Here is a 25,754-nt window from a genome sequence, read left to right on the forward strand (position 1 = left end):
AGCCCCTGTGCCGCGCTCCCTCCCTCCCACCCTCCTGCTCCGGCTCCGGCTCCATTGTCTGGGAGCTGCGGCCGCGGGCAGGCGACCGGGCAGGCGGCGGCGGGGATCCAGCCGGCCGGGTCCGGGCGGCGCGGAGCGGGCGCGGGAGATGCCGGGCGGGCGGGGGCCACCTGAGCCACCCGCCTAGTCCCCGCCCTCCGCGGGAAGGATGTGCGCCGGGATGGCGGGGCTCGCGGCAAGGGTTCCCCGGGGGCCCTGCGGCCCCTGGCTCTGCCTCCTGGTGGCCCTGGCCCTGGACGTCGTGAGAGGTCAGCGGGAGGGGCGGGGAGGGGCGGGACCCGGGGTGGCTAGGGCCCGGCCCGGGCCGGTTAGGAGGGATGCGGCCAGCGGGGAGCTGCGGGTTCCCGGACTAAGCTCGGAGCGGGTCGCCCCGCAGCTTGCCCTGAGGACCGGAGGTCTCACCACCGCCCCGCCCCCAAACGGATCTTCCCTCCAGTCGAGCTCCTCTGTTGCTTCCCTCACTTCCAGAACCTGGCAACTCTTCCTAATCCAGGACCAGCCAGTCCCCGGCTCTCACCGCCAGCCCACGCACCTTCCGCGAGCTCCCCCTCCCGCCCGGGCATTTAACCCGGCTACCCCTGGCTCAGGCGCACCAGCTCCCTAATCTGCGGTCCACAGAGCTCCTAGCCTTCTCCCCCACCCACTCACCCACCATCGACCTGCCCCCACGGGCTTGGGAAGCAAACCCTTTGCCTGGGACCTGCGAGGTGCGTAGCCGCCCTCCCCTTGCCCCCAGGAGCGATCTGACCTTGGAATCTCCCGGGATTGCCCCATCCGTGCCTTCCTGAATTCTGTGGGGATCCCTGTCACTGGAGGAAGGGGGAGCGGTTCCCGTGTGCCCAGGATGGGGGTCAGACCAGGCGGATGACACCACAGAACTGGGGGGGGGGGTGGCAGATAGTGAGGCTTTCTCTAAGCCCCTCTCACTCTCACCGCAAGAGCCGAGCACTGAGTGCTGGGAGTCCGTGGGAGTCAGGCCACAGAGCGTCTTGTAATTATCCAGGCAGTCGAACAGGAGGAGGAACCGAGGTCAAGAGCTGCCCCCAGGAAGCCATAGTCACTCACCTGTTAACACTTGGGGGCAGGATGTGTGGACTGTCTCAGATACAAGCTCCTTGATGGGGACATCTTGAAAGAGGTTGAAACCGTGAAGTGCCCCAGCCCAGGATGGGGCAGAGAGGGAGCTGGCTCAAGGGCTCCTTTCAGCCACCTGCTCCCCTCCCCAGGGGACCCAGCAGGAGCCCTAATAACCTCTTACACAGAGAGTTGAGGGAAGCCTTGTCGCATCCATTATTCAGTAGCGATAACCCCTCCTCCAGACTGCGCGCCACACTTTACAAAGCCCTCCCCTACTCACAGTTGTCGCTAAATGCTCATTCTACAGGTGAGGACTCAGGCTCTGAGATGACCCAGGCTTTATTGAGACAGAATTAAGATGTAAACGCAGTCCTCCAGGCTCCCAGAACATCCTGTCCAGGGAGAGCTGCCCCGCTTGGGGGATTCAAGAATGAGTACAACAAGTCCCCCTGTCAATAGACAGGAAGACAGCCAATTCAGATGAGGCAATTAGGGGCCTGTTGGGAGAGCAAGCAATCAAGAAGGGCTTCCTTAAGGAGACAACATGACCTTAAGGGCGAGGGGGGAGACCCACAGTCTGGGGAGTGAGGCTGGAAGTGCTCACCCTTGAAAACAGCCACGGGGAGAAGCAGGGTATCCCTCTGGGTGTAATATCAGTTCTGACTCCCAGCTTCCCCACTTTCCAGCTGGGGGACCCCAGGCAAGTCCATTAACCTCAGCCTCATCTTCCACATCCGTAAAATGGAATTCATAGCAATAGAACCTAGTTCTCAGAGTTAATTACACAAATTGAAGTGTTAATATATGTAAATGTCTTAAATAGTCATCTGCATATAGTTAGTGTCCGAAAGTGTTTATTATTACTAGGGCTAACCAATAGTTGGTACAAACCAAATACGGTCTTAGGAGTCCTTCATCCTACTCATTGAATATTTTGGCTCTCCCCAGGGTCATGGTCCCCCCCTCCCCCAAAGTCCCAATCCCAATCCCATTTTTGCACTCCGGTACCCAATTGGGACAGAGAGGAAGGGAGCAAGCTCAGGAAACCAGTGTGCGGTTTCCATGGTGATGATGGAAGTGGAGGGTGGGTGCCTGGATAAGTCTGGCCAAGGACCCAGGGACAGAGAAAGGGTCTCTGCTTCTACAAAGCTCCCCTCATCGCCATCTCACTACGCAGACCCTGTCTGGGGAGAACTGTGCTCCACAGATGGCTTGATACCAGAGGCACGTAGGTAGAGGGCAGGCATGGGGAGGGGATGCTGAGAATGTTCTCCTCAGGGAAGGAAGGCCTGAGCCTATGGAAGGTGGACGAAGGAAAGGTTTGGAAGCTGGCACCCGGGCCAGGATATACATTCACATCCTGGTCCTGTCTTGTGCTACGATCCATTTCCCCTTCTGTGAAATGGGACAACTTCCCCCTCATCCTGGGGGGATGGGACATTTCTAACCTTTTCTTCCTCCACTGCCCACTGCTACTGTGCCCCAGGCTGGAGCGTAGTTCAGCCCTGGCCAGCTCTGGACCTGTCATCATCGCTACGCCTTCTCCTTCTGCAGTGGGCTGTGACCAGGACCCCCTGGGCCCCGTCTACCTGCCCGCAGCCCTGGAGCTCCTTGACGCCCCTGAGCACTTCCGTGTGCAGCAAGTGGGTCACTATCCACCCGCCAACTCCTCTCTGGGCTCCCGATCAGAGACCTTTCTGCTCCTGCAGCCATGGCCCAGGGCCCAGCCGCTTCTCCGGGCCTCCTACCCACCCTTCGCCACTCAGCAGGTAAGGAGAGGACCCCAGGAACGGACTCCTAGGCTAACAGGACTCAGAGCTGAGGTCTGCTTGTGCGTGGCTCAAGGCTCTTCCCCAGCTCCAGCTGTGCTCTACATTTTCCAGAGGGGGAAACTGAGGCCTGTAAATGCTCTCTTCTGCTGCACCAGGCCTGGAAGCCTGGGATCCCCTTTTTCCAGGTCTTGCTTCCCTGCACTCCCTGTTTACTTGAGCAACCCCATTCTCCCTCCAGGTGGTCCCCCCACGGGTCACTGAGCCCCACCAACGGCCAGTGCCCTGGGATGTGCGGGCTGTGTCAGTGGAAGCGGCTGTGACTCCGGCGGAGCCCCATGCCCGAGTCCTCTTCCACCTCAAAGGGCAGGATTGGCCACCAGGGCCTGGCAGCCTGCCCTGCGCCCGGCTCCACGCCACACACCCCGCAGGCACTGCTCACCGCGCCTGCCACTTCCAGGTGAGTGGGCAGGCCCTACCTAGGCCTGCCCTACCTGCTGTGCCAGCCAGAGGGTAGTCCTGGGCGAGGGAAGAAAGAGCTTACCACTTCTGGGTGGTTTCAGAGTCCCAGACAAGCTGACTCCATTCCCGCTCTGCTAGCTTTCATGGGGACCCTTTGAAAGGGTTATTGAGGGCCCCTTAAGGAAGTCGGGCTATTGTATACGACTTTGGACACGTAACTTAATTTCTGTGGGACTCAGCTTCCCCATCTATAAAATGGGGTGATAATAGATCATACTTCATATGGAGCTGGAATAAAGAGCAAATGAAATGAGTGCAATAGCTTAGTACAATGCCAATGCCTGGCCCAGAGTACTCCTTCAGCAAGTGTTTGCACTATTGTTAAAATTGCTCTTATAATTGCATTTTGCACTGTTTTGGCGCCGGGATCCGCCAGGGAGAGGTATTTTGTGGGCTTCGGGATTCTTCGAAACCTGAGATGTTGTCCAGGTGATCCTGGGGCATTGTTAGGGCGAGGCATTGAGATTGGCTCACTTTGGAATGAGACTGTCCCCCAAAGTCGAAGTGTGGCTTTTGGACGGGTTCGGAGACCCAGCCCCAGTCACTGAGTCACCTGGGACATGTCTCTGGCCCGTGCTGGTCCTGCCTTTCATGAACCCCCTCCAGCTCTGCGTTTCCTGCTGTGGGTGCTGGAAACCGCTCCCCTGCCCCGGGTCAACCATGGCCGTTGTGTGTTTGCAGCCCTCCCTAGGTGCCTGCGTGGTGGAGCTGGAGGTTCCCTCCCACTGGTTCTCCCAGGGCTCCACCACAAGGGCCGAGCTGGCCTACACGCTGGAGCCCGCCGCTGAGGGCCCTGGGGGCTGCGGCCCCGGTGGGGAGGAGGACCCCAGGGAACAGGCCCTCCCAGTGGGTGCTGTGGAGCTGCGCTCAGCAGATCCCCCGCAGTACCAGGAGGTGCCCCTGGACGAGGCGGTGACTCTGCGGGTGCCTGATGTGCCCGTGCGGCCCGGCCAGCTCTTCAGTGCTACCGTCCTGCTTCGGCATAACTTCACAGCCAGTGTCCTGACTCTGCGGTGAGTTCTGGGCTCCTGGAAGGGTTGGGGGCGGGGGCGGTGGTTTGAAGGCAGGAACCTCTGCAGGGAGACTGGACAGATGCTTTCTCCTTTAGGGGTTCTTACTGGAATCCTTGATCTCTGCAAAGACGGGCCCACCGCAGTCTCTCCAGGCCCGGCAAGACCTGGCCATGGGCGTAGCCCTGAACTCGGAGTCAGAAATAGGAAGCTCCCCTTCCCCTGGCTAACACGGCCTGCTTCATAGGGCAGCTCTGAGGCTCCGGGGAGGGAAAACAGGAGAGGACTTAGAAACTGGAAAGTGCGGTACCTGGGAGTGGCTAATGCTCTAATGCCCCAGGAACAGTGTTTGCTCCAGTCAAGTTCATCTGCATGTTCTCCCGCCTGCCCCTTGGCTGCACGTCCGTTTTCACTCCTCCCCACAGGAAGGCCCTCCTTTTTGTGTCCCTCCTGGCAGGAAGTTCTCCCAAAGTGGCCCCCCAACCCAATTCCACTGACAAGGATTTGCAGAGTATGAATCTCCTCTCCCATGTTTGGGTTTGTGTGTGTCCTGTATCAGGTGCCTCTCCCACTCTCCTGTGCCCACTTGCACACTCATTAGATCTTTCTCAGACACTTAAAACGTGCCCAGCCCTGTGTCTCCCTCTACTCTGGAGCTACAGAGAGGAGCAAGGTCAAGTCCCCACCTGGTGCTGCAGGTGGGCTGAAGGCACAGCCTGAGCAAGGACTCAGAGGCGTAAATGAGCTGTGTGGAGGGGCAAGAACTTGGTGTAGCTGAAGCAGAGTGACAGAGGGATGTCACAGCTAAAGACAAAACTTCACCAGATCCTGGAGGGCTTCGATGCCCGGATTAGAGTTGACCTTGTGGGCAGTGGGTCTTTGAGGCAGGGAGAGCTCTGTGCCCTGACCTGCACTGAGATGGGGTCCTTCTGGACCGGAGGACGGTGAGCAGAATATTCAGGGCGCAGCTGGGGAGCCCGGACAGAAGGCAGATGTCTTTCGACACTTGTGTCCCTCATTCAGTCGGTGGTTCAGCACCCAGCTTGACACACTGGGCCTCTGTCCCCTTCCCAGGATCAAGGTGAAGAAGGGGCTGCATGTGACGGCTGCCCGCCCAGCCCAGCCCAGCCTCTGGACTGCCAAGCTGGACCGCTTTAAGGGCTCCAAGCACCATACAACCCTCATTACCTGCCACCGTGCCGGAACCACAGGGCCAGACTCCAGGTGGGCAACTCTTTCCCTGGGTGCCAGAGAAAGGAGAGAGCAGATTTTTTCTGGGGCCCAATGGAAGGGGGCTCCCGGGCTGCCTCCCTCCCCCCTCCCATCTGAGCATGCACAGAGCACTCCTTCAAGGAAGCAGCACAGAGCAGATACTAATTCATTTAGCTACTGTGTATCCATCTCTGGGTACAGCGAAGTTATTCAGCTACTGTGTATCCATGCCCCCGAACAGCAAGTGTCTATGATCTAGTTCCAGGGGATGCCAGCCCATCCTGACGGCTCAGTCACAGCCCTCACAGCTGCCACCCTGTCTCCCACAGCCACATGAAATGGGTCCCCTTTTGGGGGCCATTACTATTTCAGAAACAGTTCAGCTATGGTTAAACTTTATGAACTCTTACTGGTGCTCTGAGCCTAGGCCAAGGCCATGACTGTGGTAGCTCAGGTTTGAATCCTGTTTCTGACATTTTGGATGAATAACCATGGGCAAGCTGGTTAACCTCCCCCGATAACTTCCTCTCCTGACCGGAGCCTCAGTTTCCTCACCTGTAAAGTGGGGATGATAATATACACCCTAGGGTCTGTGAAAATAAAATATAGAGCAAGCACCCAGCCAGTGTTTGATCAAAGGAACCTGCAAGGGTTATGATTCAGGGGGTCAAGTGCTAGTCCTGGGCCTTGGAAGTGACTCTTCCTCCTGGGTAGAAATTGACCCCGGCTGCTTTATGCCTTCCCCGACCACCCAATGGCTGTGGAAGGTGGATATTTGAGTGGAGGGGGAATAGGGAGGCAGGAGGGCAAGCAGGCTTTCCAGGGAGGGTGGCAAAGTGGCTACGTGGATCTTCTAGAGGCCGAGGGTGTATGAGCGCTGAGGGTCTGGAGCCGGGCTGCTTGAGTTTAATCCCAGCCCTGCCACTTTTCACTCTGTGACTCTGGGCAGGTTATATGACTTACGTCCCTCTGTTTTCTCCCCAGCAAACTGAGGGTTATCCTAGGACCTAGCTCACAATCTAGAAGTGCTGACAACAGCACCTGGCCACTAGCAAGTGCTCAGCCTCTCTCTCTCTCTCTCTCTCTCTCTCCCGGCCAGCAGCCCCCTCGAACTATCAGAGTTCCTGTGGGTGGACTTTTTGGTGGAGAATAGCACGAGTGGGGGTGTGGCGGTCACTCGCCCTGTCACATGGCAGCTGGAGTATGCAGGCCAGGCCCCCGAAGCAGAGAAGGACAAAATGGTGTGGGAGATCCTGGTGTCAGAGCGGGATATAAGAGCCCTTGTCCCACTGGCCAAGGTAAGGCGTCCCCTCCTGTGCCTGGCCAGGCTTGGGGCCAAGTGAGGGGAAGAGCTAGGAGCTGAGCTCCTCCTGCACCCCTCCCACCCACCCCTAGGCCGAGGAGCTGGTGAACACAGCTCTGTTGACTGGAGAGCCGCGCCGTGTACCCGTGCGCCTGGTCACGGTGGACAGCGGGGGGGCGCTGGTGGAGGTGACAGAGCAGATCGGCTGCGAGTCAGCCAACACCCAGGTCCTGCAGGTGAGTAGCGAGTGCCAGCCCCGTGTGAGTATACCCTTGTGTGCACGGGGGTGCCCGGACCCCTTCCCCACTCGGGTCCCCAAGAGAACAGCTGTTTCTTCACACCAGAAACCTCGTGGAGGTAAGCCACAGATTCAACTTCATTCATTCCCACCACCTTTCTCCATAGTCAGGTGGGAGCTGTGTTGCCCCAGCAACCCAGGTTAGGCACCTCCACGTTCATTGACAAATGATCGGATGTGGGAGGGTTAAGAGTGCATACTTTGGAGGCACATGACTGGCTCAGTCAGTAGGCCATGTGACTGTTGATCGTGGAGTCCTGAGTTCAAGACGCATGTTGGACACAGAGCTAGAGCCTACTTTAAAAAAAAAGAGGGAGAGTATATATGTGGGGACCCACAAATTTTAGTTTGAAACCCATCTCTGGGAGTGCCTGGGTGGTTCAGTTGGTTAAGCATCTGCCTTCAGCTTAGGTCATGATCTGGGGGTCTGGAATCGAGCCCCCACATTGGGGGGGGGGTCCCTGCTCAGTGGGGAGTCTGCTTCTCCCTCTCCCTCTGACTGCTGCTCCCCCTGTGCTTGTGCGCTAGCTCTCGCTTTCTCTGTCAAATAAATAAATCTAAGAAAGAAAGAAAGAGAGAAAGAGAGAGGAGAAAACCCATCTTTGTTATCAATTAGCTGTGTGATCATGGGCAAGTCTCTTCACCTCTCTGAGCCTCAGTTTCTAAGCTTTGAAATGGGAATGTATTAGACTGTTGTAAGAATTAGAAGCTCCCAGAGGTGCCTGCATGGCTCAGTTCTTGATTTCATTTCATTTCATGTCAAAATCTCAGGGTCGTGAGATTGAGCCCTACATCTGGCTCTGCTCCGGGCATGGAGCCTGCTTAAGATTCTCCCCCTCCTTCTGCCCCTCCCTAACTCTCCCTCTCTTAAAAAAGGAAAAAGATGAATTAAAATCACCCTAAGACACTAAAGCAGCAGAGAGCAGCAGCTGAAGCCACGGCAGCTTTTAATGCAATGTAATACTTATAGGATGCTAAAAATGGTAATTATTAGAGCCTTGTAATGATCCATGAGATTAAAAAAAGGGTAGGCAACTTACTCCGTTTTGAAGCTCTTTTTTTTTTTTTTTTTTTTTTTTTTTTGACAGAGAGATCACAAGTAGGCGGAGAGGCAGGCAGAGAGAGAGGGGGAAGCAGGCAAGTAGGCGGAGAGGCAGGCAGAGAGAGAGGGGGAAGCAGGCTCCCTGCTGAGCAGAGAGCCTGATGTGGGGCTCGATCCCAGGATCCTGAGATCACGACCCGAGCTGAAGGCAGAGGCTTAAGCCACTGAGCCACCCGGGCGCCCCCGTTTTGAAGTTTTAAGAGGGGAAACCTAGAGCTTGCATTTCCTAGCTCCTGGCTGCCAGTCTGGAAAAGATGTCTTGCCACTTACGATGGCACTTTGCCCCTATGTGAGTGACTCCCTCCTGAGGGCTCTCGGGTGGGTAGGTCTGTCTTGCCCTCTGCCTGCAGATGGTTGCCAGGCGGCTCCCACACAAAAGTCAGAGGTCAGCACTAACGAGGAGCCAAATTTGTGGTTTGAACTCTCCACTACCAAGAGAAGGATTTTGTTGTAGGCAAATAGCTGGTTTCCCCAGCTGAGCCCTGGGTGAACTTGAGGAATGGGTGGTTCCTCCAGATTGAATCTTGGAGGCATGGTGAACCCCCCACCTTTTTTTTTTTTTTTTTTCCAAGATTTTGAGAGAGCATGAGCAGGGGCGAGGAGCCCCACATGGGGCTCAATCCCAGGACCCTGAGACCATGACCTGAGCTGAGGGCAGACCCCCTTAACCAACTAAGACACCTACGTGCCCCTTGCTGAAATCTTCCTACTCTTAAGACATGCCAGTAAAATGCAGGATGAAATTCAGCGCTGCCCCTCATGGCGAAGCCCTGTCTTCCAAGGCTTAGCCCAGCTCCTGCCCTCCCGTAGGTGTCGGAGACCTGTGATGCTGTGTTTGTGTCTGGCAAGGAGAGCCGGGGCGCCCGCGGGGTGCGGGTGGACTTCTGGTGGCGCCGGCTGAGGGCCTCGCTGCGGCTGACAGTGTGGGCCCCGCTGCTGCCCCTGCGTGTGGAGCTGAGCGACACCACCCTGGAGCAGGTCCGAGGCTGGAGGGTCCCCGGCGCAGCTGAAGGGTGAGTGGAGGCCTTGGTGAAGTCGCACTGGGACCGGAGAGATGGTGCAGGGAACACGGCCAGGGGTCTAAAAAACCAGCCCCGTTGTTTCTGGTTCCTCCTACCCACCTGCCTGTCACCAACCGGCCTATGACCACTTTGTGATCACGGACCTCCACGCCCCCTCTCCCCCTTCTCCGAAGTCCAGATCATTTCCTAATTACTGGGTAGCCTGATTAACCCCACCTGCCTTCACTCTCCTCCCTGAGAATGTAAGACCTTAAAGGCAGGGGATTTTGCCTATTCTGTTCACTGCTGGGTCCTCAAAGCCTAAGATGGCACCTAGCTCAGTAAAGATCGAGAGGGTCCCACCAGAGCCCAATGGTGAGGCAGTCTCAGGAATCTGAGCCAGGCCTTCTGGACAATGAGCACCCCAAGGTCTCCCCGCTCAGAGATGGTCTCTCCACCTCCCCCGGAGACCGGAATTCAGATTAGGAGCAAGAGGAGGGTGGCCTGATGGACAGGCAAAAGCACCAATTAGGAATAGGACTGCGGCAGGGCACCCACACATAGAGGGACAGTAGAGGGGCAGCTGCGTGTCTCCAGAGGCCGGGACCCTCTGCGGCTGGGGTGGAGCCTGAGCCGACGGCCCTCCCCCGGGTTTGTCCATTCCCTACCCCCACCCCCAGGGTACCGGAACCCGAGGCCGCTGGGGTGGCAGAGGAGGCCGAACGGCGAGCCCGTGGCTGCCGCCTGCAGTACCAGCGGGCCAGCGTGCGCTTCCTTGTCCCCTTCGCGGCCCACCCGCTGGACGGCGGGCGCCGCCTCACCCACCTGCTTGGCCCCGACTGGCTGCTGGACGTGTCCCACCTCGTGGCGCCACACGCACGTGTGCAGGACCCACGCGTAGCCTCGCTGGAGGGCGGCCGCATCCTAGTGGGCCGGGAGCCTGGTGTCACCTCCATTGAGGTGGGTAGAGCCCACCCAAGGCCCCCAGAATGTTCACGGGTAGGTGTGAAGAATGTCAGAATGGGCCCCGGGTGTACCTGAGCAGGTATGAACCCAGTGATGGCCCGTGTAATGGGGGACACCCTCAAAGCATGAAGGGCTGGGGTTGGATATGTGGGGGCCAGGACTTGAGAGAGGAGGGAACTGTTCCCGAGGCATGGGATCGGGGTCCTGGTATGTATTGGTCGTATGGAGGGCAAAGGGTGGGGAAACGCAGTGTACAGAGGATGGGGCTTGGAGGGGAGGGGCTGTCTGTGTACTCTCCTGGCCCCCCACAACTTGCAGCTCCCTCTCACCCTCAGGTGCGCTCCCCACTCACTGACTCCATCCTGGGAGAGCAGGCATTGGCTGTGACGGATGACAAGGTCTCGGTGTTGGAGCTGCGGGTGCAGCCGGTGATGGGCATCTCACTGGCCCTGAGCCGGGGCACTGCCCACCCCGGGGAGGTCACGGCCACATGCTGGGCACAGTCAGCCTTTCCCGCCCCAAAGCAGGTGACAGCCAGGGGTCAGGGGGATGAGGTCAACATCTCCAAGTGGGGGCTAATGACAGGGGGATGGGAGGCACCTGGACCCCTCACCTTAGGGTTTTTCAGAATGAGGACTGACTGCCCTGTGAGGTGGTGAGCTCTCTGTGGATAGAGGTGATCAAGCAGTGGCCGGCTGGAGTGTGGCAGTGGGAGGTTGGTTAGATGGCTCTGAGGACCCTCCCGATGACTCAGACCCCAGGGCTGAGTGGCAGACAGGTGATTGACACACGTCCCCTCTCTCCCTGTGTTTTGTCCATCTGCCTGTGTCTGTTTTCTCTCTGATCTCTCCTCCTCCGTGTGGCCTGTCTCTGTGGGAGTGGTCTCTGTGTGCATGCGTGCGTGCCTTCGCGTGTCTCTGCCTGTGTCCGTGTGCCCCACAGGAGGTGGCCCTCTCCCTCTGGCTGTCCTTCTCTGATCACACCCTGGCCCCCGCTGAGCTCTACGACCACCATGACCTGGGACTGTCTGTCTCAGCCGAGGAGCCCGGTGCCGTCCTGCCAGCCGAGGAGCGGGGTGCCCAGCTCGGGGTGGTGGTGAGTGGGGCAGGGGCCGAGGGGCTGCCTCTGCACGTGGCTCTGCACCCGCCGGAGCCCTGCCGCCGGGGCCGCCACCGAGTCCCCCTGGCCTCTGGCACTGCCTGGCTGGGGCTGCCCCCTGCTCCTACTCCGGCCCCTGCCCTCCCATCCAGCCCTGCCCGTAGCTCACCAGACACCAAGGCCAGCACGGGAGGGAGACGATGGGAGGCGGGTGGAATTGGGGGCAACGGGGGTGTGAGGGGCAAGTTTGAGCGGGCGGAGGAGGAGGCTGGGAAGGAGGCAGAGGCTGGAGAGGAGGAGGAAGAGGAGGAGATGGTCCCTGCCCCTCAGCGGGTCACCGACCTAGAGCTGGGCATGTACGCTCTGCTGGGCATCTTCTGTCTGGCCATCCTCATCTTCCTGGTCAACGGTGTGGTCTTCGTGCTGCGCTACCAGCGCAAGGAGCCTCCTGACGGTGCCACCGACCCTGCCTCCCCCCAGCCCCACAATTGGGTCTGGCTGGGCACTGACCAGGAGGAACTGAGCCGCCAGCTGGACCGCCAGTCGCCCGGCCTGCCCAAGGGGGAGGGGGGCTGCCCTTGCGAGACGGGGGCAGGAGGGGAAGCCTTGACCATGGCCCAGGCCCCTTCCGGGGGCACCACCAGCTCCTCAAGCACCCTGGCCCGGAAGGAAGCCGGGGGGCGGCGGAAGCGCGTAGAGTTCGTGACGTTTGCGACAGCCCCCCCAGCCCAGCCGTCTGAGGAGCCCGTAGCGGCCCCTGCCGTGCAGTCCATCCTCGTGGCGGGCGAGGAGGACATCCGCTGGGTATGTGAGGACATGGGACTGAAGGACCCCGAGGAGCTGCGCAGCTACATGGAGAGGATCCGGGGCAGCTCTTGACCCCTCCCCAGCCTGCCTGGCTCCGCCTCGTCAGCCGCCAGCCCAGGCAGCCTCCCGAGCCCCCTCTGGTGCTTGCGGATCCAAGTCCCTCATCTGGCCTCTCCAAAGGACGCCCACCCAGGTCCCCTCTGCCCTGCCCCACCCCCATCATGGACCATGCTCGTGAGGAAGGGCTTATGCCCCTTATTTATGAACCATTTCATCTTAACGTTGGGTACAGAATAAACTCAAGGAACCTCCACTGGGCCTGGACTGTCTGTGTCCTGGGGAGAGAAGGGCGGGGAAGGTGTTCAGCCCCTGTCCCTGCTGGGACAGCTTTGGGAAGTTGGGGCCTGAGCTACCCTCTCGTAGCGGCCAGCGATCCACATAAACAGGAGGGCCGTGGCGGCCTGGATGCCGGCCAGCAGGAAGAAGTACAGGTCCATCCGGCAATTGTTGATGTTCCCTGGGGAAAGGAGGGGTTGGCATTTGGGTCAAGCAGGGCTCCCCAGGGACTGGCGGCTGAAGCCATGTGGGGAGTGGGTGGACAGACAGCCCTCTCGTCCTGTGCTGCCTGTGAGTCCCCATCAGATGTTCTTTCCGGGGTTTAAAACACAAAGACCCCAGAGAAAGGTGACCCTTCAGCCAGAACGACAGACTTCCAGAAGCAGGAAGGAGCTTGGAGGTCTGTCGAGTACATGGATTCCCTTTTGACAGTTAGGGAAACTGAGGCCCGAGGCGGGGAGGCCACATGGGCAACTGGTCAAGGAGGGGCTACAACCCAGTTCTTCTGAGTCCAGGCTGCTATTTCACTGGGCCTGGGGTCAAAGCACTTAGTTGCCACCTCCTTTCCAAGCCTCCCACCACCCAGGTCCCACTCCCCAGGGAGGGCCCCACACTCACCAAAGTCCCTAGGGCAATAGAGCCAGGCCCCGGGCAGGGACAGCAGTGCCACGAGGCTGGAGCCCAACAGCGAGCCCACTCCGGACAGGCAGAAGAAGATGCCCATGATGGCGCCCTGCATGGAGCGCGGAGCCTCCGAGTACGCAAACTCCAGGCCTGCAGAGGGACGGGGGGAGACCCAAGCGTCGGCTGGAGGAGCAGAGATGGGGCCTGCCCAGCCTCCATCCTGGCCTCCCTGGCATGACTGCCCACCACGAGGCTAGGATGACCCCCGTGCCCCCGTACCCCCTTGCCTCTGCCCTGCTCATCTAGTCCCCTGGCTGAACACCTCCGCCTGGATGCCCTCCCACATTGCTCTGTCGCCCCTCCTCCTGGGTCTCCCATTTCAGGGACAGCACCTCTCTCTCCCCCGCCCTCTCCACCATCCTTCAACATCATCGCCAAATCCTTTTGATTTAACCTGAGAAACTTCTTGTCGGCCCCCCTTTCTGTTCCCTCTGCCCCAGGCCAAAGCGCTGCCCCCAGTCCTTTACTGTCCGGCCCCTGCAAATGCCTCTTAAACCACCCCCCTGCTTCCTGTCTTCCTCCTCACACAGCCAGATGGGTCTGTCTAAAAAAAAAAACTCTAATGGGATCGGGATCCTTTGCCTGCCATAGTCCCCTGTTGGGGGGTGGGGGGGGCTGTTATTGCCCTCGGGAGAGATGGCAACATCCATCCAGGTTTGGCCCCGACCTTCCCCAGCCCCTGCACACTCCCCACAAGGCTTAGCTCTCCGCATCTGCTGTTCCCCCTGCCTGCAAACATCCTTCCTGCTACCAGCTGAGTTCTGCCCTCCCTGCCCACCTGCCGGCTCCCCACCTCGACCCAGGGACTCTCCCTACACCCTGGAGTCACCACTACAGCCCTCCCCTGGGTTTACTGTCTTTGTGACCGCCCCCCTACCCAGTTCTGAGTGAGTCCCCCAAGAGCCTAGCCGTGGGCCTCCGGCCAAGTTGCTCCTGCTACTTGGCTGAGCAAAGAGCCAACCTCCACTCCACAGCTCTGGCTCACAGCCCGACGGGGGCTGCAAACGTCCTGCGTTATTACAGCATAGAGACCCACAACAGAGATGAAGGAAAGAAGGTTCGAAGGACTCCCTCTGCCCAGGGGTCTTGGAAAGGGCTTTATGGAGGAGTTGGCATTTCGGCTCAGCAGTGATGGGGAAAGCAGGGTTCACTTTGAACCTGAGGCACAGGGAACAGCACCCGCACAGACATGGGGGATGAAGAACACAGCACCAGGGACCATGTGGGAAGTCGGTAGGGAATGTCTTAACCACCTGCAAACCTCCAGTGCCTAGTCTACTGCCTGGCACAAAGCAGGAGCTGGTGAGTCTCCCCTGGGTGAACTCGGCCCCACCCAGAAAACCTGGCCTTCCTCTACCCCCATGAACTCCAGAAGCTGGACCCGTGAGACATCCGACTTCGAGGCAGCACCAGGCAGAGCCCGTCATTGGCGCGAGAGCAGGGGAGGGGGCCAGGGTACCTGGGATACTGGCAAAAATCTCACTGATCCCGATGAGCAGGTACTGAGGAATCTGCCACCAGATGGACAGCGGAGCTGCGTAGTACATATCCTTCCCGATCTGCTGGGACACCGTCTGGTTGCGATGGACGTACTGTAAGCGCTCCATCTCCAGGCCTCCTTGGGTGGAAGGGGGTGGGGGTGGGGAATATAAATAGCCAGGCCCAGCATCGGAAGCTTAGCCCAGGGCAGAGCTTGTCTCGTGGCTGGTACTCACTAGGTCCCCGGGGACCTAGTGGCAGGAAAGGAAAAGCACACGGGCCTGGGAGCAGGCTGGAGGTCCGAGATTTGAGCTTCAACTCTTCGACTTTTGCCATGACCGCTAAGAATGCAGTTTTGCACTCATAAACAGGAACAGCTTGTGTTACTTGAGAGCCTGTTACGTGCTGGGCATTTAATATGCATTCTTGCAAATGAAGAAAGACAATTTTAGGCTAAGCAACCAGCCCAGGGTCACCCAAGCTGATGAGGAGTTGGCGCTGGATTTGATGTCACAGCCAGCATCTGGTATCACAGCTAGCCCCATTTCCCTGATACCACGGGAAATCCAGAAGAGTTTTTAACCTGGCTCTCAAGCTTATTTTTAACTCCTTCCCCTTCGTTGCTTAGGAGGCAGCTGTGCTGTTGTGGCATGAACACTGGATGTGGTAGGAGGTGATGGTGTAGGTTCCAGTCCTGAGCCCGGGCACTGGCTAGCTGTGTGACGTGGGCAAATCACTTAAGCTCCCTGAGACCCAGTGCTCTTATGCAAAAAGTAGGAATAAAAATCCCAGGATAAGGGGCGCCTGGGTGGCTCAGTCATTAAGCTTTTGCCTTCAGCTCAGGTCATGACCCCAGGTCTGGTTGAGACTCTCGGATCTGGCTACCTGCTCAGCAGGAGGCCTGCTTCTCCCTCTCCCACTCCCCCTGCTTGTGTTTTCTCTTTCACTGTCTCTTTCTGCCAGATAAATAAACAAAATCTTAAAAAAAAAAAAAAAAAAAAAGCCAGGATTGCTATGGGGATGAACTAGGACAAACTGCATTAAAGCAGGGGTTGAAAAAGAACCTAGTTTTGTTTTTGTCCTTGCAACACAATCCTGGTTTTTGAGCTTTGGTTCCCCTGGCTCCTCATAATCCAGGCACAGTGCTGGGTGTCTCACAGACTTCGCCTTTTTTTAATCCGCACAACACTCCGGCTAGACTACATTCCATGAGGCAGAACTCGTGTCCCGCTCTGGGGCTGAACGCATTACTATCCCCATTGCAAAGACGGAGCTCAAAGATGCTTAGTAACCTCGGGATCACTGAGTTGCTGAGTGAAAGGGACGGAGGTTTGTGCAGTAGCGTGAAAGGCTTTGTCACCAGGACCCCTTTGTCATAAATGGCTTCAAATCATTTTGAACTAGAAGAAGGAAGAGAATAAATAATAAATTCTTTTTTTTCAAGTGTCTGAAAAATTCTCCAACACATTGATTGGATGCCATGTGCATTATTCATAGCAATGAATGAAAAAGAAAAAAAAAAAAAAACCTGTCTTCAGGGAGCTTCCACGACACTGGAGAAAATTTTTTTGCATCTCTTGGCCTGAGTTCCCTCATCTGACGGGCAGAGACGGGGCTAGAGGAGGAGGAGGAAGGTCCCCTTCAGTTCACACCCCCTGGGAAGCCAAGACTGACACCCACGGTGAGAGGGTGTACGTGGCCTAGACCCACGGTTCCAGCAACAGCCCAAAGCAGAGCCAGCCTCCCTCCCCATGTCCCTCCACTAAGGCCCACACACCTGCCACAAGGACAGAGGCAAAGCCGAAGAACATCCCCAGGGCCATCTTCTGCAGGGCCGAGGGAAGCAGCTTGCACCGCAGCAGTAAAGGGTCCAGCAAGTGGTCCTTCACAGGCACCAGGATGAGCACCACCACGACGTTGGCCAGGAGGAGCCAGGCTTCTGGGATCTGGGTAAGAGGGGGGCCAAGCAAGACAGGCTAGCAGTGCAGAAGGAGCTCTGGACAGGAGTGGGGAGCGCTGGCCTCCTGGGTGATCCAGAATCAGCCCCTTTCCCCTCTCTGGAATGCACTTTCCTCCGCTGGGTAAGTCAGGGGTGGGATTAAATAGAGGATGGCAAATCGGTTCCTCTGGCTTCTATCAGTGGGTAACGGCTGTCTGGAACATTCTCGGGCTCCACATGAAAACATGTGAAGATGGACTAGTGATGTCTGCCCTGGGCGAGGAATGAAGGTATAGTGGCAAATGTCACACCCTCAGCTCTGAGGGTCTTTGATGTTATGAGTCTTTGACACACCAAGGAACTGGTTTGGAAAGTTCTGGTGAAAGACAGACATCTGGGCATCCAGGCGCCCCAGAGAGTGAGGGAAGTCAAGGTGAAATTGAGGGACCCAAGTGCACCTTGAAGGCGCTGAGGGCTGCCTCAGAGCGGCAGTGAGTGGGAGCAAAGCTGGCTCCGAATTCTCTGGAACAGCTGAGCAATTTGGCAGGATGCCTGGGCTGGGGCACAAGTTGACCCATCCTCCGGGTGCTTTTATGTTCCCTGAGGACCCCCTACCCCTGGGCGTGGAAACAGCTTCATTGCCTTCTGTTTACAGAGGAGACACCCTGTACCACCTGCCGTGGGGGCTGAACCCCCCCCCCCCCGGCCTCTTACCTTGTAGCCGCTGAGCTGAGCTCCCAGAGCCGCGGAGCTGTTGGCGGGATTGTCTGGGAAAATGTTCGGGATGCGGAGGTGAAGACCCTGCAGGACGTACGTGGACTGCATCTGCCAAGAGGGGCGGAGCTGTGGCTGGCACAGAGCTGGCCGCCTCCCCCTCAGCCCGGGAGCCGGCCAGCTCCTCCATGGGCTTTCTTCAGAAGGAGCACCGGGCAGGCAGACAGCGGTCCTCTCTCCCAGCCTCAGGGGATGTGACCAACCCCGAGCCCTCCCCCATTCTCCTTCCTCCTCAGGAGCCAGGCCGGGTCAGGGAACCTCCTTCTCTCTGCTTCCAGGCCCATGAGCCCTGTGTGCAGCCTTATCCCAGAGCCTGGGCACAGCTGGTCTGACTCACATTTGGTGTCTCCAGGGCCTGGCACAGAGGAGGTGTGGAGAAATGTCTGTTGACATGGGGAAGATAATGACATGGCTGTCCCCACGGGGAGCTCTCCCTTGACACTGAGACCAAGCTGCATCCCACGGGCTGACATAGCACAGGCCCCGGGTAGGCCCTGGCCCACCGGAATGGCTCTGGGCAGGCTCTAGGGGGCCCACTGCCACACTGGGCATCACCCTCTTAGCTGCTCTATAAAACTGGGGGACCGGGAAAATCCCCCCAGGAGGGCCTGGGGCAGGAGAGGGCACTCAGGGTGCTCAGGACAGCAGCTATGCACCAACCGGGGTGTGAAGATGTCCGTATTCTGAGAATCGGCCGCGGACGCATGCACACACCCTCCTCATGTCCCTGTCCCCTCGCCTCTGTGTCACCCCAAGTAGCAGGCTGGCCCCACACGACACCCATATTCGGTAAATGCACAACAAGTTTCCTAGGAAGGGGGTATGGAAGGCAAAGGCCTTGTCCTCTGGAGGCTACAAGTTGGGGCTATAAGCTGCTGCCCACCGCCCCCCCTGCCCCCAGCACCACCAGCCTTCCCCTGAGGAGATGGCGGGAAGCAGAGACTCTCAGACAGGCTGGGTACCAGTCTCACCTGAGAAGTTTACCCTTCTAGAGCCTTCCCCCCACAGTCTGGGGTGGGACATGGAATCAGTTTCAAAAGCTCTGCAGGCGGTTCTGAGACACAGCCCGGGTGGGGGACTCAACCCACAGAGCTCGTCCCTGACTGGCCTTGTGGCGTTGGGCAACCCTGGGCCTCCGTTGCCACATCAGAGGATCTGACTGCTCTTGAGCTGGGCGGGGGGGGGAGGGGGGCTCTACATCCCCCGTTTTGCACATGAGGCCCAGACAGACGGGGTGACATTCGGGGCACTGGGCCTCAAACCCATTTCCAGAGTTCCTCATGCTATTCATTACCGGATGGCTTTGTGCCAGGCCCTGCGTAGCCACAGGTCACGCTGCGACCCCCTGCCTCCTCTTCCACAAGCTCTGGGCTTCTATGGTGAGAGCGGAGGCCTGTCAGGCGACCAGGGAGCCTGTGCTCCCAGAGCTTAAGACCCAGATGCTCACCTGGAAATACACCATCCAGTAAGGCACCAGGGTCACCATGACCGGCAAGAGCTTCACCAGCACCTGAAAGTTGGCCATGTCCTCTTGGGGGGAAGGACCAGGCTGGGGAGACCTCTGGTTAGGCAGTGGCTGGGTGCCTTGAGGGTCTCTGTGGGGTGATGGGGTGCAGCAGATAAAGTAGCAGCCATCACCACCCCCACGGCCACCATTATCTTGCCCCTCCATCACCAGTGGTCACCTCTGAGCCCGCCCATCTCCTCCCTCCACCAGGAGCATCTCCTTCTCAGTCGTCACTGTCATCACCATCTTCGCCATCATCGTCGTGGATGAGGCGATCTCCCCCCAAAGCCAACCTCCTGCCAACTGTTCACTACACTCCCTGTCACTGTGCTTACTGTCCCCTCCTTTCTCGCACAGGTGGCTGATCAAGAGCCCTCCCTCCTGGAGCTGGATCCCAGCGGTCTGGGGGAAGGAAGACCAGGGACTGCGGCCAGCGGAGTGTGGAGGGACTTTTGGCCTCAGTGCCGGCATCCCGTGGGCAGCAGGGAAGTCCCAGTCCAAGCCTGACTCAGAGAGAAAGGGTGGCCCAGATCTGACATACCCCAAAGCACCCCCATTTGCCATCACCAAGTCCATCCTCCTCAACAGGCAACATTACAGCCCTCTCCCTATGGACGGAGGCAGTGGAGGGGTAGGGGTGCAGGGGAAATGGTCAGGAAACAGGATAGATTAACCACTGCTGCGACCTTCCCCCTTTGCCCTTTGTCTGGGCATGTTTCTAATCCCTTCTTGATCTAGAGCCTTGCCTCATCCTTTGAGATGCCAAAAAGGGAAACACCAGTGCAGTCATTTCTAAAGATGGCCACCATTAGCCTCTCCCCTCCCGTGGTGGGATGCCACTCCTCCACCAACGGCTGGTTCGCTCCCCTGCCTGGGATCCAGGCTGGCCTTGTGGCTGACCCACGGAATGAGCAGAAATGGTGGCTCGGGGACCCCAAGCCCGATATCAGACTCTAAGACCAATAGTTTCTGTCTCTTTTCCTTCGGAACATTCACTCTTTGAAAGCCCCCTCTCTTACAACCCACCTTGCCATTAGGAGCTCCAGCCACAGGCATGAGGCCACATGATGGGGGAAGAGATGTGGACTACCAGCAATGTAAGTGAGCCATCTTGGATGTTCTAACCCCTTTGGCCAGATGACTGTTCCCCCCCACCCACACACAATGACATCACATGTAGAAGAAGAACTGCCCAGCTGAGCCCAGTCGCCACAGAATTGTGACAGGTAAGAAAACACGGTGGCTTCAGCCACTGAATTCCAGGACAGTCTGCTGGGATACACTGGATTGTTAAAAGGAAACCCCATAGCAAAGCAGTACACCAGCTCGGACAAACATGTGCTGCCCCTTTTCCATCTAGATCCTACTGACAGGCTCCGTAACCGGTTCCAGGGTCTAGACACAGGTTTGCTTAGCATAAATCGTCAATTAACTTTAGGAAGGACAGGGGCTGAAGCAAGCCGGTGTGCCTGTGAGAGGCTGTTGAGAACCTTCCTCCCTGGGCTGCCGGCTAACTGAGGGGGAGCAAGTTTGGTGGATTTCTTTTTTTTTTCCCCCAAAGAATTTATTTATTTTTTTGACAGACAGAGATCACACACAGGCAGAGAGGCAGGCAGAGAGAGAGAGAGAGGAGGAAACAGTATCCCTGCTGAGCAGAGAGCCTGATGCCTGATGTCCTGAGATCCCAGGACCCCTGAGATCTTGACCCGAGCTGAAGGCAGAGGCTTAACCCACTGAGCCACCCAGGTGCCCCTTTTCTTTTGTTTTTAATATTTTTATTTATTTGAGAGAGAGAGAGGAGAGAGCGAGCATGGGCAGGTGGAGGGGTGAAGGGAGAGGGAGAAGCAGACTCCCTGCTGAGCAGAGAGCCCAATGCAGGACTCCATCCCAGGACCCTGGGATCATGATCTGAGCCGAAGGCAGACGCTGAACCTACTGAACCACACAGGTGCCTTCTTAGACTTTCTTACACTTAATACCAGTGTGGCATTGGATTACTTATATTATATCCCAACAGCCTGCACTGGTACCATTACCATTGTCTCCATCACCAGCCAGCCCTACTGCCTTCGTCAGTCACCGCCGACTTCACTTCACCGAGGCTGCTAACAAACACCTCCACCTCGATCATCAACATCAGGGCCACAAACAGCCTCCCACTCTCTACAGTGAGCCCATCAGCCGCACCACTGTTGCTGCCACCTTGACCTCGGTCACCATCCTGAGTCACCCTTGCCACTCCAGCCCCCAGCACAGCAGGCTGTCATAGAGGACTACCACGGGAGTTGACCCCAAACGTCCTTCCAACTGGCCCATGCCTCCCCCGGAGGAGCACAGCACATGTCCATGCTCCATGGCGCTCTTCCCCAAGAGCCCCCTTCTCACCTGACAGAGTGTTGGGGCCACAGCCGGGGACAGCAGCTTTGGAGAGCGAGTTTAAGCATAGAGGACACTTGGCTGCCTGTGGGGGGCTTGGTGACGAAGATGGGGGTGGCAAAGAGGAAGATGAAGAAGGCCAAACCCACACAGCCCACGGGGATGCTGTAGCCCAGCAGGAAGCCGACGTTCTGTTGGATAAAAGCCACCACCAGCAGCGAGAGCACGGCACCCACGTTGATACTCCAGTAAAGCCAGTTGAAGAAGCGACGGCTGGCATGGCGACCAAGATCCATCACCTGCAGGGCAGGGGTGAGAATAAGGGAGGACCAGGGGCACCCTGCCACGAGGTACTGCACCCCCTCTCCCACAGAGGCACTTTTCTGGTCCCTGATCACTAAATAGACACTAAATAAATATTGGTTGATAGAATGAATAAGCCTTTCGCTTGGGAGTCACTTGTTAATGACCAAGACAGTTTGGCACAGCTGTTTTTTCATGCCCATGGCACACCGTGCTTTTTAAATTTTCACCAAGAAGTGCCCCCAACAGATATCTCTGATGTCACTTTGTTCATTTCTGGTTGGTTTATTCCTTTGTCTTTGACTGAATGGCCTACAGTATGCATCACCTTTATAATTAGAAGAAAGCCCATAAAGATCAGGTCTATTTCACATTATTAAATGTGGTGAACAGTTAAAAGTCTAATTGAGAATTTCCTCTGCAATTTGGAAATGCTGAGTTTTCTCCTGTGAGAAAACTTCCCATCCCTTCCCATCCTCTTGCTCCTTCTGATTTAAGGCCAGTCAAGCAAGGTGGGCCTATCAGGGAAAGCAGAGGTAGCCTCGGACACAGCCCCAAGAGCGGGTTCTGGCCTGACAAAAAAAGAAATCAGTCCCCCCCAGCAAGGGCAGAAAGACTGAAAATCTTTACCCAGGATTTGGATCAATCTGCAACTGTCAAGCCCCAGGCCCCCTTCCGGTCTGCTGGTTCAGGTCAGTAGTGCTGGCTGATTCTACTTCTCCCAGACCCTGGTCTCAGTTCCTGCCCCAGCAGGTCTGGGGCTGGGCCCAGGCATCTGCATTTCTAAAAAGCAGTGAAGACTAGAGGTCAATTTTCAAGGCGATTCTGTACTCTGTTACGTCTGTCACCTTTTCAACAAACCACCACATCTCGAAATCCACTGGTTTTGCTTTCTGTTAAGCTTGACATTCTGTGATGGTGTTGGGGAAAGGGTAAGTTGTTTTTGTTTTTGTTTTGCCTTTCTAAAGGTAAAATTATAGTCTATACAGAAGCATAGTCTTCGAGATTCTGAGGGCTCCTCTAGGCATTAGAGGGGAAAGACCATGTCCGCATGAGAATTTTTGCTGTTGACTTTCAAACAGAAAATTGAATAAGCCCCATTATGTGCAGGCACTTCCATTTATTAATTGGATGTAAATTAATATGACAATTGCAGCTCTAAGAGGGAAGACCAGGCAGCCCATTCAGGATATAAATGAGCTCTCCCAAAATGAGCACTTTGTCAAGAATGATGGATGGCGCTTTCTGAAATCAGCAAGTGTGTTAAAAACACGGCTTCTGGGTATGGCTATCTGCCAGATGGTGTGAACCTTTCCCACCCACACACCCTCCATCTAACTGCCCTCCTGAATTCTGCAGCAGTCCCTCACTGCTTTGGGGTACCCGCCCCTGCTGTCCCCACCCACTCTCCACTGCAGCCAGAGACATTTTTAAAGAACTCAAATCTAGTGATGTCCACCCCTGCCTGGAATCATTTCAGTGTTTCCAATCTTGTCCTATGGGTCAGGTTCAGACTCCCAAGGGCAGCCTAGGGCACCCGGGGGTGTAGTGCACATCAGTGAAAGAGCAAAATGAAGGGAAGGAGAGAGATTCCTATTGGCAGATGTTGGGAGTCTCCTAGTCTGAAGGAAAGTCAACAGTAGCCCAGGAATGGAGAGGGTGCCCTGGGGGCACCAAGTCCTCCGACATCAAAGGAACCCCAATAGCCTGGATGAGTAAGTCCTTGGCAGGGACAATGGAAACTGGGTAGGATGCAATGATTCTTTTAAAAATCCCCTTTATGATGGTGGATAAATACAATTAAAGAACATTTGAACAACAAAGGCAATAAGGGAGAAGTACAGCAAGTTCTGTGGCCTGATTACACTGTTGTGACAGCTTTTTCCTGTTTCTCATTTTAGCTGACTCCTAGTCTTTTCAAAGGGCTGTAATCATATTCTGTACTCAGTACTGCCTTGCTTTTCCTAACACCCTCTGTGGTTGTTTTAATCATATTACATATTACTTAAACTTATTGTCTAATATCCCACTGAGTGAAGCTATCAAAGTATAGCCATATCAGGGGTGCCTGGGTGGCTCAGTGGCTTGAGCCTCTGCCTTGGGCTGAGGTCATGATCTCAGGGTCCTGGGGTTGAGCCCAGCATCGGCCTTTCTGCACATCAGAGAGCCTGCTCCCTGCCCACCCCACCCCCACCACGCCACATACACAAGCCTGCCTCTCTGCCTGCTTGTGATCTCTCTGTCAAATAAATAAAATCTTTTAAAACATTTTTTTTCTAAAAAAGAAAAACTATATAGCCATTTCATTAGGCACTTACTCATTCATTTGGTAAATATTTATTGAATTTCTCCTGTGTGCCACGCTCTGTCCAAAAGCAGAGAGAAAGGCCTCAGAGGCTGAGATATTTGCCCAAGTGCTCATGGCTAGTGAGAGGCAGAGCTGGGATCTGAACCAGTCTATGGGACCCCACCTCTGGCTCTGCTGGTTAGGAAGGAGCTTACTCCTTCCCTAGCCCCCAGATTCCCTAGGACACCTAAAGATGGGGCTCCTGGAGGGGCCTGAATTCCAGCTACCCTTCCCACCCCTTGACCTGCTCCCTATGTGACCTTGGACGGGTTGATTCATATACTGAAACTTCAGGGTCCTCATCTGTAAAGTGGGCATAACAACACCACCTTCCTCCTGGGTAGTTCAGAGGATTAAAGTAGTTAAAACATTGAAAGCAGCACATGGTCCAAGGAAGCCAACAACGGTTCTTACCGTAGCGGCCATCGTTATTGTTGTTAGACTTAGCGCCCCCTCTTCTTTCCAGTAAGGAAACCCGGAGCAGAGAAGGGGGGAAGTGGTTTGCCTGAGGTCGCTGCTGGCTCTGGGTCTCAGCTCCAGGAACCGCGCAGGCCCTGCGCCCTCCCTGGACCTCGCCGGGCGCGCGGGGCGGCCCGCCCGCCACTCACCTGGTCCGCCCCGAAGGAGGTGAGGTTGCTCCTGATGGAGCTGGCGGCGAGGGCGAGCAGCAGCAGCCCGGAGTAGAGGGTGGGCGCGCAGTACGGGGTGGGCGAGACGCGCGTGCAGTCGGGCGACGGGCAGGCGGGCGCCAGCGGCGACACGGGCATCTCCCCGCAGAAGGAGCGGCGGCCGTCGACGAAGGCGGTGGCGGGCAGCAGGCTGGAGGCGACCAGGTAGAGCAGCAGGCTGAGCGCGATGGCGCGCGAGCGGCCCAGGTACGCGTCGGCCAGCCAGCCGCCCACGGGCGCCAGCAGGTAGGACGCGCCCAGGAAGACGAGCGCGGCGCGGGACGCCTGCTGGCCGTCCCAGTTGAAGCTGGCGCCGTTGAGGTAGAGCACCAGGTTGGCCGAGACGCCGAAGAAGGCGGCGCGCTCCAGCGTCTCCACCAGCAGCACCGCGGCCGCCGCGGTCCGCCGCCACCGTCGGGGCGCCCGCGGCCTGCGCGCCACCAGCGGCCGGCGCTCCTCCCGGGCTCCCCGCGCGGCCATCCTCCGCCTGCGGCCCTGCCCTGCGGCCCCGCACCCTCGGACGGGCCGCCCTCCTTTCTCAGCCCCTGTGGCTGCCCCTCTCCCCTCTCTGCCTCGCCTTCTCTCCCCCTCCGGTCTCGGTGGCCACCCAGCCTCTACCTCCCCGGCCCTGACCCTCGGCTCTGTCCTCTCTCCTCCACCCACCCTGGCTCTTCCGACCCCCCACCCTTTCTCCCCCTCCTCTCAACACCGCTGCCCTCGCGGCGGACCCTTCTTCGCCCAGCCTCTCTGCCCCTCCCCCTCCTTTCCTGTTGCTCTCCCCGGTCGCCCCGGCTTAAGTGTCGTCCCTTACCCCTGTGACACCTGGCCTACACTCTGGGGAGGGGACCCTCCCACAGGGCTCACTCTGCCCCCACCGCCTCCTCCTGGCCCCTCCACTGCCTCCCCTGCCCCCCTGCTTCCCCCGCTGCCCCCCCTCCTCCCTGGCCCCCTCTGGCTCTCTGTCCCGCTCAGCCTCTGTCCAGCTTTCTGCTTCTTGGGAAATTCTGGTCTCTTCTCGGTTCCCCTTTCTGTGGCTGGGCTGTGTCACATGGTGCCGTGGGCTGCACAGGAGAAATGAAAGCCTGGGTCACAGGGTCCCTGTCTGCCCAGCTTTCT

At 57.4% G+C, this 25,754-nt stretch overlaps 2 protein-coding genes across 3 annotated transcripts; one reads left to right on the forward strand and one right to left on the reverse strand.

The window, feature by feature from the left end:
• Positions 1-74: 74 nt before the first annotated feature.
• On the forward strand, positions 75-12,538 carry TMEM132A (transmembrane protein 132A). Of its 2 annotated transcripts, none has more exons than XM_082748001.1 (11): positions 75-308; positions 2,692-2,906; positions 3,148-3,366; positions 4,110-4,441; positions 5,513-5,662; positions 6,750-6,948; positions 7,046-7,189; positions 9,164-9,366; positions 10,035-10,314; positions 10,656-10,847; positions 11,263-12,538. In XM_082748001.1, the coding sequence occupies exons 1-11, from the start codon at positions 209-211 to the stop codon at positions 12,295-12,297; spliced, it is 3,069 nt and encodes a 1,022-aa protein (XP_082604127.1). In that variant the 5' UTR covers positions 75-208; the 3' UTR covers positions 12,298-12,538. The 2 variants fall into 2 exon arrangements, with proteins under 2 accessions (XP_082604127.1, XP_082604128.1); XM_082748002.1 differs by having other exon boundaries at positions 6,753-6,948.
• Positions 12,458-25,270, reverse strand: SLC15A3 (solute carrier family 15 member 3). The gene is made up of 8 exons (XM_082748003.1): positions 24,579-25,270; positions 21,330-21,619; positions 18,885-19,032; positions 17,378-17,488; positions 16,502-16,670; positions 14,705-14,863; positions 13,180-13,335; positions 12,458-12,742 (listed from the first exon to the last, which is right to left on the reverse strand). Exons 1-8 carry the CDS (start codon positions 25,116-25,118, stop codon positions 12,588-12,590), a joined length of 1,728 nt encoding a protein of 575 aa, XP_082604129.1. The 5' UTR covers positions 25,119-25,270; the 3' UTR covers positions 12,458-12,587.
• Between the last annotated feature and the right edge of the window lie 484 nt (positions 25,271-25,754).

This window comes from Mustela nivalis (genome assembly GCF_964662115.1).
Source record: "Mustela nivalis genome assembly, chromosome: 9".
NCBI lineage: Eukaryota > Metazoa > Chordata > Mammalia > Carnivora > Mustelidae > Mustela > Mustela nivalis.

What these genes read in the sequence shown, in the direction of transcription:
- TMEM132A (XM_082748001.1), top strand. Translation starts at nt 209, where the DNA reads ATGTGCGCCGGGATGGCGGGGCTCGCGGCAAGGGTTCCCCGGGGGCCC. An exon ending in ACCGCGCCTGCCACTTCCAG is followed by an intron (nt 3,367 to 4,109) that starts GTGAGTGGGCAG and finishes GTGTGTTTGCAG; the next exon opens with CCCTCCCTAGGTGCCTGCGT. An exon ending in ACCACAGGGCCAGACTCCAG is followed by an intron (nt 5,663 to 6,749) that starts GTGGGCAACTCT and finishes TCTCCCGGCCAG; the next exon opens with CAGCCCCCTCGAACTATCAG.
- SLC15A3 (XM_082748003.1), bottom strand. Translation starts at nt 25,118, where the DNA reads ATGGCCGCGCGGGGAGCCCGGGAGGAGCGCCGGCCGCTGGTGGCGCGC. An exon ending in CCTCCTTCGGGGCGGACCAG is followed by an intron (nt 21,620 to 24,578) that starts GTGAGTGGCGGG and finishes CCTGCCCTGCAG; the next exon opens with GTGATGGATCTTGGTCGCCA. An exon ending in GATTTTTGCCAGTATCCCAG is followed by an intron (nt 13,336 to 14,704) that starts GTACCCTGGCCC and finishes GTCCCTCTGCAG; the next exon opens with GCCTGGAGTTTGCGTACTCG.